Below are 12,500 nucleotides of genomic sequence, written 5' to 3'. Positions count from 1 at the left end.
TGCCACCCAGCTCGAACAAAAACTGCAGAAAGTGGCTGACCGTGAATACCTTAGACGACTATCCGTGATATGAACATCGCCCCTATCAGTTCCACGAAAGGTCATAGGTAAGAATTTGTTTGCAATTCCAGTACTTCTCTATCACATGTGGACAACAGAATGGAATATTCAACACCTACAAGAACTTGACAGAAAGACACGTAAAATAATGAACGAAAATCGACGTAAACACAATCACGAGTCTAATGCTATGATCTAACTACCTTCTCACAAAGGAGGAAAAGGACTGCAGCAGTTAAAGATTTTGTACAAATCAACAAAGATTACAACGGCACACTACGTGACAAGCAGCACTGACCCACACGTCTAACTGGTCGCGACTTTCCAAAAGTACAAGGAAACAAAGTCTTTAAGATCAATCATGAAAGGTGCGAAGATGTTTGCAAATCAACTAAACTTTGACATACATTGCGACGTCTCGAAGAAAACACCAACAATTATATCTAACAAAGGACAAATTCAGGTTACAAAATGTCAACCAAGAAACATCAAATCTCTACTCAAGAAAGAAATAGAGAAGAAATTTGAGGAAGAGGTAAAGCAACAACCCTGGGTAGCACAGTACATTGTTAACCAATGGCAAGACGAAGACTTGGATAAGGAAAGTTATAACATCAGTAAGATATGGAGGGGCATCCCAGATGTTGTCTATAGTATATATAGCAGTATTCTACAACAGTTGCTAACAACAAAGGTATAAAGTAGAAAGAAGTTAAAAGACGGAGAAAGAGATCTGATATGTCGCCGGACTATGTCACTAGAAGGAAGAGACAGTACCACACTTGTTATGTAGTTGCTCTGCTATTGCTCAGTCTCTGTACAAGGCACGACACGATCGCATGTTGCGCCCGGCTTATCATCACATGCTATCATCGTATGGTTTCGTCATATACCAAGATTCGACGCCGTGGTACCAGCAATCCCTACCAAAAAACTCTGTGAAAAACGAGAAAGCCAAAATCCTCTGGGATATCCCCATACAGCTGGATATAGCACCACAAGACGGCGCAAATAAACCTGATATCATGGTCATGGACAAGAAGAAGGAACAATAGATCCTGATTGAAGGAACTGTGTGCAACGTAGGATGTATAGATGAATGATCCTTATACAAGCAGCACAAATACACAGACCTAAGAGCTGGCCTTAAGAGACTTTACCCTAGATTTAGTGTTACTCAAGTGAACATTGTATTTGATGTCCTAGCAGGTTATAATAAACATCTTGTAATTGACTTGGATAAAATAGGTATAAAGGACAAAAACAATCTAATTAGACAATGCCAGAAGTGGGTAATCTCACAGAACTGCGAGATCGTGAAAGCAGTCTATTCATTCAACTGACTTTCCACACATTAGAGTCACTGTCCATCTTTAAGTCAAGAATATCGCGTTGAATTGTAAATTCCGCATATTCTTTGTAAAATTTGAACAACTGAAAGTTTAGGAGAAACGAAATAATAATAATAATAACAATAATAACAATAATAACAATAATAATAATAATATGCCTAAATTCCGCATGTAGTAATTAGTCGGGTATCTGCTTCGTCATCGCGTCTATTCAATGCACTTGAACACTGTTGCCTAATGATGTGTAATTCCCTTTGTTCATTTCGTTGCTTCATTAGGTATTGGTCTTTCGTATAAACGTACTGTATTCAGTCTTTTTGTAAGTCAGTTATTGTACCAAGAGTTGCCGTACAGATCTTGTAAGTAGTTCATTTTTCGTCGTTTTGGCTTTCTGAAGTTTAGTTTTAAGTATCTTGTAACTTTGTATTTGTATATTTCCTTTTCGTAGTGAATTGTTAAGTTGAGTACGAATTTCAAGCTGTGCAGGAGTTTAATTACAGCAATAAAGAAGGAGAAATGTCTGCTTACGTACCACTCTCCAGAACTATGTCCATGGGTGTTGTATACCTCATTAGGTAAGCTGAAGGTGTATTCAGGTCTTGCGAGCTCAGTATGTATTCCATGAGATCTGCATGGAAACAATACAAGTTAATTGGTTTGAGTTGTAGTTTTCTAATGGACATAATGGAACAGTGTTATTGATAAGTTTTTGTTAAAACAGGGTATCTCTCGATACCTCATGAGAAGCATCGCCATAAGCTGGTTTGCAGCTGTAACAAAAAAGTTAAGCAGCAGTTTCTACCGAATCAAACGCAATCCCATCTAATCCAAGTTAATTCTGTACACAAGGGAAAAAGATAAGGACGTGCAAGCGACCAAGTTAAACCTGTTTTCTTCATACCCTATCACATCAGATTGAGCAAATGGTCAGTTATAAGGATTCTCATGCAAATGATGCTTGTGATCAATGAAACATTCTGCTACCTTGCCGTACCAGTAGGTCTGGAACCCTCTCTGGTAAGTGATCCATGGTGTTTGCTAGACTAATCTTTACAAAGAAAAAAGAAACTGTCATGAATAAACTAAACTTCATTTTAAATACACATATATGATTTAAATAGACATAAAAGTGTCTTTAAAATACCCAACATGCATTTGTTATTGATGTGCGAACCGAGTGTTATTGGCTGTTGATACAACGACTTCTTGGTTTTGCTTGGTGACTGGCAAATTTGAACGTCAAAAGAAATTTGAAGCTACTGTTTGGTTAAAAAGAGTGGTGGAATTAAATTTAATCGCCATTTGCAAATTCCATAGCAAAGATGCATACCAGGGTCACAATGTGCGATGCTTGGGTTGCGCTAACCAATGATTAAATACTATCAAAATATCTAGGTTGTCATGGTATTTACCACAGGTTAATTCTAACCAAAGCTTTAAGCAAGCTGGCGCAGAGTGAGAGTTTGACCATCTGAATGCAACCAAGCCACCGGGCCACACCTCCAATAAAAGAGATCCTAACGAATGCACAATTTAAACAATTTCTCTTATAGCCACCTGAAAAATTCAGACGGCTTCAACGGGATTTGAACCATGACCCATATAAACCCACTTTACATCATATTATTGTTCTGCAGAAGACGGCTGTTAGAATTATCACTTTTTCTTGTTATAATGATCATACTTCTCCTACTGTATATTATGAAATTTCTCGATGTTATATATTACCTGAATTATATCTTTATATTTAATTGTCACCTTCTGCTTTCAATTATTGTTTTACTCCCATATCAAGTAGGCACAAGTATAAAACTAGACTGGCTTCTAACTCATCATTTTGCATTCCTTCTGCAAGGACAAAGCATGAGGAATTCAACATTCGTTTTAAGGGGGCTGTTCTTTGGAATGCTATTGAGGAGTCTAAAAAATCTTTGCTTATACAAAGTTAAGGGTGCCTTAAAAGAGTAATTCATTAAGTCACATTACTTTTATTAAAACGTCCTCTTTTCGTTCTCCATTTTGTTATTTCAAGTGACCTCGTTGACCTTGTTGTTGTTTTTGTGTTTGCCTGTCTTTTATCCTTATATTTGTGCCACCCTGGATCGACTATCTTCCTTTATTTATACATAATTCTATATTCCGCCTCCTAGCTGGATTAGCTTTTGTAATTTTTTAAGGGGGCATTGCACCTTACTTAAGTTTTATTACTTACTTCATAGTTCTCTATTTTTGTCGTTGCTGTTGTTGCATATAAGTGCAAGTATCACTTCTCTCTTTCGTCTGTCACCCACATTTCAAACAAACATTTATTTCATAGGTACTGAGATTTATCCACGAAAATCATAGTGAATAAAATTCGTACTGATTCTAAATGTAGCCAATCAGGAACACGAACGAAAAAATTTCACTGTGAAGAAATATCGTTCGTCCAATCAGTAACGCGAACGACGAAATTTCACCAGTGATAAATGAACGTATCGAATGGAACGTCATCCGACAGCCGTTGCACAAAAACCGTGCGCTTTGAAAAATGGCCGTGGTTTGTTCAGTTGAGGAATTTATTTTAGAACAAGAAAACAGAAATGCCGCTCAAAAAACTGAACGAGATGTACGATTACTTAAACAACTTTTGAAAACGAAGGTCGAAGATAGGAAAATGGACGTTATTCCTGCGGTTGAGCTGAATGAATACTGAAAACATCAACCAATTTATCATCTCTGTCCGCACTAAAGAAGGCAATGAATACGAGCCGACTTTCCTTCGAAGTTTAGTGGCTGGGTTGGAACGACAACTGAAGAAAAAGAGCTATTCCGCAAGCATAACAAAACGACCTGGTATTTGAGAAAACCAGAGAGTTTCTTTAGTCCTAACAAAAACAACTAAAGAGGCAAGGAAAGGGAAATAAACCCAAAGCGCCGGTAGCTTTGACAAGCGACTCTTCACTTTAAACAAACTTAACTGATTAGATTGTAATGTGAAGTGCTACTTTTGTACCCCATATGAAAAATGTGAGCGTTATCCCTACTAATGGAAATGGGCCCACACAAGGACAGAGAAAAACTCTGACCAGGGTGAGAATTGAACTCACGACCTTCGGGTTAGATAACCGCTGCTCTACCGACTGAGCTACAAGGTCAGACGGGAGCAGGCCGTGAAGTGCTACACGGCCAACGTTTGCGAAAACGTAATCCTTCTTTGTACTTGTACATGTTCATTGCCGTGATCTTCAGTTCCCACGGCCTCCTCCGTTCGCTGCGCTCACTCGTTCGCTTTCTGATACTACTCAACTCGTGAATAAAAATCGTACGCGTGCATTTTCCATGAAGTAATCTCTAGCTATTTCATTCATCGAGTCCTTTCACAGGAACTAACGAGCCCCAACAAATTGACCTGATCCCAACTGAGTGGCTTCGTAGCACAGTTGCTAGAGCACTGCACTGACATCACAGAGGTCATGGGTTCGAATCCTGTTGAAGCCTCCTGAATTCTTCACGTGTCTGAATTGTCCATATAGGTGCGAGAATGCCTTCTCTCTTTCGTCCACAGACCCACTCTTCAAATATGAATATTTGCTTCAGTCGAAAAAGATTCTGCAACTGAATTAAAATAAGCAAGGAGAACACATTCTCTCTCCTTCGCTTGGCTATTGAGCCTCAACAAGGTTTCATAATAATACCATAAATTAATAATCAATATTAACCTTTGGAAGCTTTGCTAAATATTCTGCTAACTTTATGATCAGTGTCAACGCTTCTGTAACCTGAAAGAAGAAATCATTTTAGCACCATTTTAGACTGAATTGCAACACTGTGGTGATTGCTACTCTTTTTATTTAAGCCTCCTATTTACAGTCCGAAACATTAGAAATCTACCCTTCCTACTTAGACTGCTTACACTCTGCTTCTGGTAGCCCACATAATTCACGGCTAAGTCACTGTACAACAGCAATATTTAACTCTACATTTGCTGTCAACGGCAAACAGTAGGCTGCTACTAGTCAGAAAATTTTCACAATTATTCCTCCTTTAGATTTCCCTTAATTGCTCGATAACTGGCTACAATTAGTAAAGGAAATAGCATGGTTTGTTGGGTTTTTTGAATAAATACTGCAAGTGATATTTCAAAATTCACCAAAATATCACAAGCCACAAAGAGGCGTGTGATATTTGATAAGTTTTGAAATATCATAACCCATATTTATCCCATATACCCTGCAGAAACCTAGGGGGAGGAACGCACGACGAAGCCCTAAGGAGGTCTGCGTGGGAGGCTAGCAGTTTGTTTATGCTATAGGCTGAGAAAATGTCTCACCTCAGTAACACACATAAATTTATTTAGTAACATGCAAAGTATTGGCTTTACAACATGTAATAAAACATGCAATTGCTAAAACATCACACAAATATTCTCAACTGCGATTCAAAACTGCACTGTTATGTTTGTAAATCTTAGCTTCAAACAACAGTCTCAACAATCTAAGTCAGTTAACAATTATCAACTATTGATTTTGGCCTGTGGAACATCACTCTTCTGCTTGGCAAGCTTTTGGCTTAGCTGTTAGTTAATGGTGACTTGACAGCCGTGAAAATTGTCGATTGTTGTCATTTGCCGCTCTTCATTTATCATCTGCGTGTTTGTCACAGTAGAGGAAAGGCCAAACATTTCACGTGGAAAGTGTTGGTTGGATGTGCCCGCCTAATTATCTGTGAGCTTATGACTGAGGAAATCAGCTGTTGCTCATCTTTCACAAGTCAGTTACAGAGCACTCATTTGTATGACCAGTGACACCACTAATTGTGGAGTGAGGTCGGTTGGCTACTCTGAGTTTCTTCACCAGCATTTTTCATTCACTGTCATTTATAAGCGTCTTTCATCCAATCACGGCTTGAAAAGCCATATATTTCAAGAAGGAGTTAATTCTGTGGATCTCCATTATCAATTCCTTGTATCGCAGTTGCAATTTCGGCACTCAATCATTAAGGTCTGGACTGACTGGACATTTCGGACGTTCTCGGCTGAACCACTGTCTTTTCTTGTGAAGTCCACCCTGGTGAGTTTTTGTGAAATTTTCTTTCATACGTTACATACTCGACACCATTGTCATCTTTACTAAATGACGAAATCTTTTGCAAACATGTTGTGGTGTAACTGGCAGCCTCTTAATCCAAAATGCTGGGTCACCAAAAAAACCTAACCATTGTTGCTATTAGGGACGCCAACAAGCCCCTTTGGACCACAAAAGTTCTTCATCTTCGGTGGTCAGTGCCTTTGATGCACGGGGGATGTTTCCCATAGCCCCGTTCACAGAGGAAGAGAGCTTTTCCTTCTGTACTTTGCAGCCGTTAACTGACTCTATGTCCTTAACCATGCAAGTTCTGCTGCCTTTTACCTTTAAATTAAAAAATGATGGTCCAGGGACGCTAACATTACCCACAAACTGTCTGGCTGGTTGTCCAAACCATCCTTCTTTCTCAGCTCGGTCAACAACTTCTGAAGTTTCTCATCAAGTTCCTTGGCTTCGTAGCTTATAAAATCCGGATTGTATCTATTTTGTTCAGCCCAGGTTGTCCAATCAGTAAACCAGGCTTTAGTGATTTTCATAGTGCTCGCACTGTCTGCATTTTCCTTAAGTTCTTGTAGTTGTTTCACGTCACAATCGGGAAATCGTTCTGCCATTGTTTCAAAATTAGAAACAATATCAATTTGGTTACCATAAAGTGTGTCAAATGTGGCTGAAATACTACTGGTCTTAGCCAATCACATTCAGAAGTTTCTTACTCTGTAGTATAAAGGCAAGAAATTGCTGAAACGCTAATGGCTGTTGGACGGACTACCGATTGACCCCACTGTTGGCACACCAAATGCACAGGACACATTCTAAATGCAAGGAGAAGGATTTGGAGTTCATGAAATTACAGTTCATCCCTGCCAAGCAATTTTTGGCTTGGCTGCATGATTTTGAAGAACTTTTGAGGTACTGTTGCAACAGAAACATATTGGCCAGACGTCAGGTTTCTTCTTTTACAGGAAAACGGAGTGCCCTAATGTCTGGAAAAGTTGTGGAAAAGATCATCCCCAACCAGCTGAAAGGCATCTCAGAGCAGGTCCTACCAGAGAGTCAGTGTGGCTTAAGATCAGGTTATGATCTTCACACTGCGACACATTCAGGATAAAGCAGTGGAACAGGACCATCCTCTCTTTGTGGACTTTGACGCAGTGGATAGGGAACCCTAGGAAAAGTGCTGGAGAACTATGGATGCCCTGAGAAGTTTGTTAACATCATCAAGCAGTAGTACCACACAGGGAAGAAAGGGCAAGTCTCAGTTGAAGAGAAACCTTTTGAAGCCTTTGCAGTCAACCACAGCATGAAGCAGGGATGCATGCTTGCCTCCACTTTCTTCTTGATCTCGCAGCCCTACTGGACACCATGAAGGTCAATCTGTGCAAGGGAGCACTAGAACCGATGGGAAGCTCTCTACATGCCTCCAGAGAAATAGGCATCAGGGAGTTACTCTATACAGATCACTCAGCTCTTGTGGCCAGCAATGTCAAAGACATCCAACACATTGTGGACCGCTTTGACTGTGCAGCCGACATGTTTGGTCTCAGGATCAACATTTCAAAGACCGACCTACTCTACCAGCCCCCAACATGCTGTTGCAACAGCATGAGAGAGCCTGAGCAAGTGAGAGTGCATGGAGTCCCCCTTCATCTTCCTAGGCACCACGATGACCAGCATCTGCTCACTTGAGAAACGTCTTTGGAACTGGTGTGACATCACCTGCAAAACGAAGGTCATGGTTTACAATGCTGCAGTGCTCTCATGCCTACTCTGCACCACAAAGAGTCTGACCCTCTACCGCAGACACATCAAGGCCCTGACACAAATCCAGCTACGTCGTCAGTGCACCATCCTACATCAGACGGCAGGGTCGCATTCCAGATCTCGAGGTCCTGCACTGTGCCAGCACAGCAAGTGCTGAGGCCCTCATTACGACATCGCAGCTGCGCTGGGCAGGGCATGTCCCCAGAATGGAGGACAGCAGACTCCCAAAGGCAGTCTTCTATATACTAAATTGCGCAAAGCAAGGGGAGCCAGGGTGGGCAAAAGTTGCTGAACAAAGATGTGCTGAAGAGACATCTCAAGAACTCTGGCATTTCTCCAAACAACAGGGAGGGGAAGGCCCCACAACATCTGGAATAGCATCAATCGCTAAAGCATTCAGTTTTGGCCAATGAAGAGAGGTGCTGTATGGAATACCAGAGAGCCTAAGAGAAACGTCACTCCTCCACTGCATCAAGTGACGCCATCTGTAGCAAATGCCATCGCTGCTGCAGATCAAGTGCAGGCTTTGTGGCCCATCAGTCAGTTGTGCCCGTGCTGACTCTCTGGACTGACCAGCCAACGTCGACCCTGATGGACAGCCAATGATGACTTTCTTGACTCAAATAAATTAAAAATAACTTAAGTTTGTTTAGAATGTCTACTTTTTAACCATGTGATACTAACAAATAAATCCATGCCCATTAACATGTAAAGGATTTATTGAATAAGTAATCAAAATGCGACTGGCCATCAAAGACCAAGGCGAGGAAAATGGTTTCAACAAAGGGGAAAAAAGGCAGTGAAAATGAAAATGAAAATGACAGAGGTGACCAATACAGCGAATGAACCTGGAAGTGATCATGCACCTAAACATATTTCTTTTGCAGTACATCTTCAAAGTAACCGATCAACACCCATGGGGTAGTGCATGGTACATGGAGTAGGGTCAGTGGGTAGTCCATGGAGTTGATGTCAGCCTTGGTTGTATTGACTTTGCTGGGCAAACAGCACATTTCAACTGGAAAAATACCACTTTCAGCAAACACCAAACGATCTCTGGGCTCGCAAATTAATTGTCGCAAATGTGCAAATTGTGACTGATTAGAGGTTATTTCCTCCTAAAACTTTTGGCATACAAGTAAATGTGCCCCAGGAATTTTTGAAGTTACCTTTGCCATTGAATTCGAAGCCTTCGATCAAATTTCTTGTGGTTAATATTCCACTTGTAGAGCTCTAAGCATTCGAAGGACAGCCAGCACAAAATGTTACGGGCACTAGTGTTAGAGCAAAGGATTGGAACTACTCTGATCCATTCCCCTCTCATGCCTCTGCTTTTCTCGATAATTTTTCTGCTTCTACCTATCTTTGGCATTGATATGCACCGTTTTTCTTTTTTAACTAAAACAAAGGAAGCGGAAGAGCCACAAAATCTGGATCCAGCTAGGGCAGTTGGTGCTGACCCCAAACCATCCACGTCAGGATCAGTGTGAAGCACAGAGAGCAAAGTGAAGTTACTAGTCCAGCTGTTAAGCGAAAAGCATGAAACTTGGTAGGATGACACTTATAGGTACCGATCATTCTCTGATATAGGGCCAGCGAAAAAGTGCCTTTATAAGAGGATAAGGGGGGCGTGGCCATATTCAAATGACTTCAGTCTACATGAAAACGAGGTTGGTATAAATCATTTGTTTTTTCGGGTAGAACGTTCACGTTTTATGATTCAGACACTGACATTTATCAGCGCAACCAAAAAATCTTTGTGACATGAAACATATATCCATCACGTGGTCTATCATTTTACATCATTTAACTATGAAAGACGGTAAACAAAAAAATACCCACAGTCATCCAAGATGGCAGCACCCATTAACAGGCAGTGTAAGGACACTTGTATTTTTAACACGAAACGTTTCTGCTCCGTCCTTTCTTATTCACTTAAGGTTTTCACAATAATGCAAACAAGAATTAACCAGCTTCACTGTGTATTTTAAAGCTGATAAAAAAGGTCATTACGCTTTTTTGCTTCCATAGAAGAGAGAAAGTTAAAAATCAAAACATTGCTTTATTTGTAAAAGAATAACTCGTTTTGGAGTAATTCAGTACAGCTATTTAAGGTTCATAGATTCTAAAAAAAGTAGTAATCAGTATCTAACCAAACAGTAATGATTTTGATGTACAATGTTCAAGTTGGTTTTGCTGTTCAAACGGGACCTAAAATTAGTCAAGCTTTATCCCTTTGGGGAAAAAGAGAATAGAGAACATTATTTCTCTGTAAATGAATAATTACTTACTAAGCCCAATAAGTAGTTTTATCGAAGGGTATTTTCATCCATAGCAATGGATCATGCTCACGAACAAGCTAATGGTAGTGCTGTTGGACTTACTGAGAACCCTGGCGCATTATTACGATGGACGGTTGCTGGACTTGAACTTGTACAAATGGCAGAGGAGTTTAAAAACCAATCCAATCAGTTACAAAGGAGGATACATGCCATCACGAGCAAGTACCAGGTGTACAAGCTGTGTTTAAGAAGAATGTCGCATCACTGGTGTTCACAATTAAGGAAGTGGGAAATCCCTTTGAGGAAGACAGACAAGATCGTTATGCACTAGACCCAAAAGTAATTGTGGGAGACCCTGCCATCCAAACAGTAATTATATAAAGAACGTGGTAGCCACTGGTAAAATACAGTACAATACATTCGTTGCAGAACGATTTGGCAAAAGGACCAACGAAGTGACTTCTGTAATAAACAATCATCCATTGTTTGGCAGTCCTCTAGAACAGAAATCAGACAAGATAAAAACACAAGTTGCAGCCTTGAAAGATGATTGTGCCCTATTCTCCAGATTGTATATTGCTTGTCAAAGTCGCGAAGAAAATCTCCAATAATTTACCATCTGAAAGAATGAGAGAAGGCCAGAAGTCGGATCTTGTGAGTTGTTTGGAAAAGGTTTTTGAAGCAACTGGACTGTTCAGAAGTTGACACTCGCTATACTTAATTGATGGAGCTGTCGTAGTACAAATGGCATCACTTGGGGCAGCTAAAACACTTCAAGAGTACACAGACAACGTTCTCATGTTCAGCCATTGAAAAGAAAAGATGCCATCTGGGACGTTTATCCTCAGGGAAGCCACAAGGCAGCAACCAGGGAGAGAAGACTGGAAACTGGAAGACTTCCTTATGCGTCAATGAAAACAAGACAGAGCTTTTCCACTTCTTTTCAAAACAATTAGAATCCTGTCATGTAGAAGGAAAGGAACTATGTAGCACATACAAGGAAGACTGTACCCAAGAAGAAGTGGATACATGCATTAAACTCCATGTGCTTCTTGCCTTGCAGTCTGGATGCCGCAGAGTCATGATAAGAACCATCAACACCAATGTTGTTGCTCTTGCAGTTTCCAAAATGCAAGACGTTGACGTTGATGTTGATGAAGTTTGGATCGCCTTTCACACCGATAAACATTTCAGGTACCTGGCAATATATGAGATTGCTTCTCATCTGGGACTACAAAAGGCCAAGGCTCTTCCAATGCTGCATGCCGTAACAGGTTGTGACACCGTTTCCTTTTTCTCTGGTAAAGGCAAACGATCTGCTTGGGATAATGGATGTGTTGGCTGAGCTCTCTTTGCAGAGATCATTTCCGAGGACAACATGTTACTGATTGAGAGGTTTGTTGTGCTTTTGTACTGCAGAACCAGCACAGCAGTGACAGTGAATGACGCCAGACAAGAGTTCTTCTCAAAGAAATCGAGGACATTCCACAACATTCCACCAACACCAGCAGCTCTCTTGCAGCACACCCTGTGTGTTGCCTACTAGGCAGGGCATGCGTGGGGAAAGGCATTGATTGCAAAGCCACAGATTCCACGTCTGCAGGAATGGGGCTGGAAAAGGGAAGGAAGTAAATGGAAGCCTGTGTGGACAGCCCTACCACAAGCTCAAGAGTCGTGCTATAAGCTTATCCACTGTGGGTGCAAAAAGGGATGCGCTGGCCAATGGAAATGCCACGAGGTGAGTCTGAAATGTTCAGCTCTATGCAACTGTGGAGGACATTGCCAAGAGGATGATTAGTTCCTTAAAGCAAAATAGGACTTAACAATTAATAATGTGACTAGGAAAGAGTACACTTTTCTACCCTAGTGAGGGGTAGGTAAAGAGTGGCAAAAGACAATGTGTAAATAAATAATATATAGATTTAGCCAAGCCTAAAAGCGGAGCTCCCGGGTTGTTTATTCTTGCTGGCTGTAGGATA

The 12,500-nt window shown here is 40.8% G+C and overlaps 1 protein-coding gene across 2 annotated transcripts in view; it reads right to left on the bottom strand.

The window, feature by feature from the left end:
* LOC137972031 (testis-expressed protein 47-like) overlaps positions 1 to 12,500 on the bottom strand; it is a 90,108-nt gene that overhangs the window by 7,971 nt on the left and 69,637 nt on the right. The window contains exons 7-9 of one of the 2 annotated variants that reach the window (XM_068818833.1): positions 5,114 to 5,173; positions 2,397 to 2,460; positions 1,945 to 2,040 (exon numbers count right to left, since the gene is read on the bottom strand). In XM_068818833.1, coding sequence (XP_068674934.1) covers positions 1,945 to 2,040; positions 2,397 to 2,460; positions 5,114 to 5,173 — 220 coding nt within the window. The remainder of the gene's footprint in view (positions 1 to 1,944; positions 2,041 to 2,396; positions 2,461 to 5,113; positions 5,174 to 12,500) is intronic. The other variant, XM_068818834.1, reaches the window with a different exon arrangement.

This window comes from Montipora foliosa, chromosome 9 (genome assembly GCF_036669935.1).
Source record: "Montipora foliosa isolate CH-2021 chromosome 9, ASM3666993v2, whole genome shotgun sequence".
Classification (NCBI taxonomy): Eukaryota; Metazoa; Cnidaria; class Anthozoa; order Scleractinia; family Acroporidae; genus Montipora; species Montipora foliosa.
The sequence above is the reverse complement of the archived record's forward strand: the minus strand, read 5'-3'. Positions and strand labels throughout refer to the sequence as shown.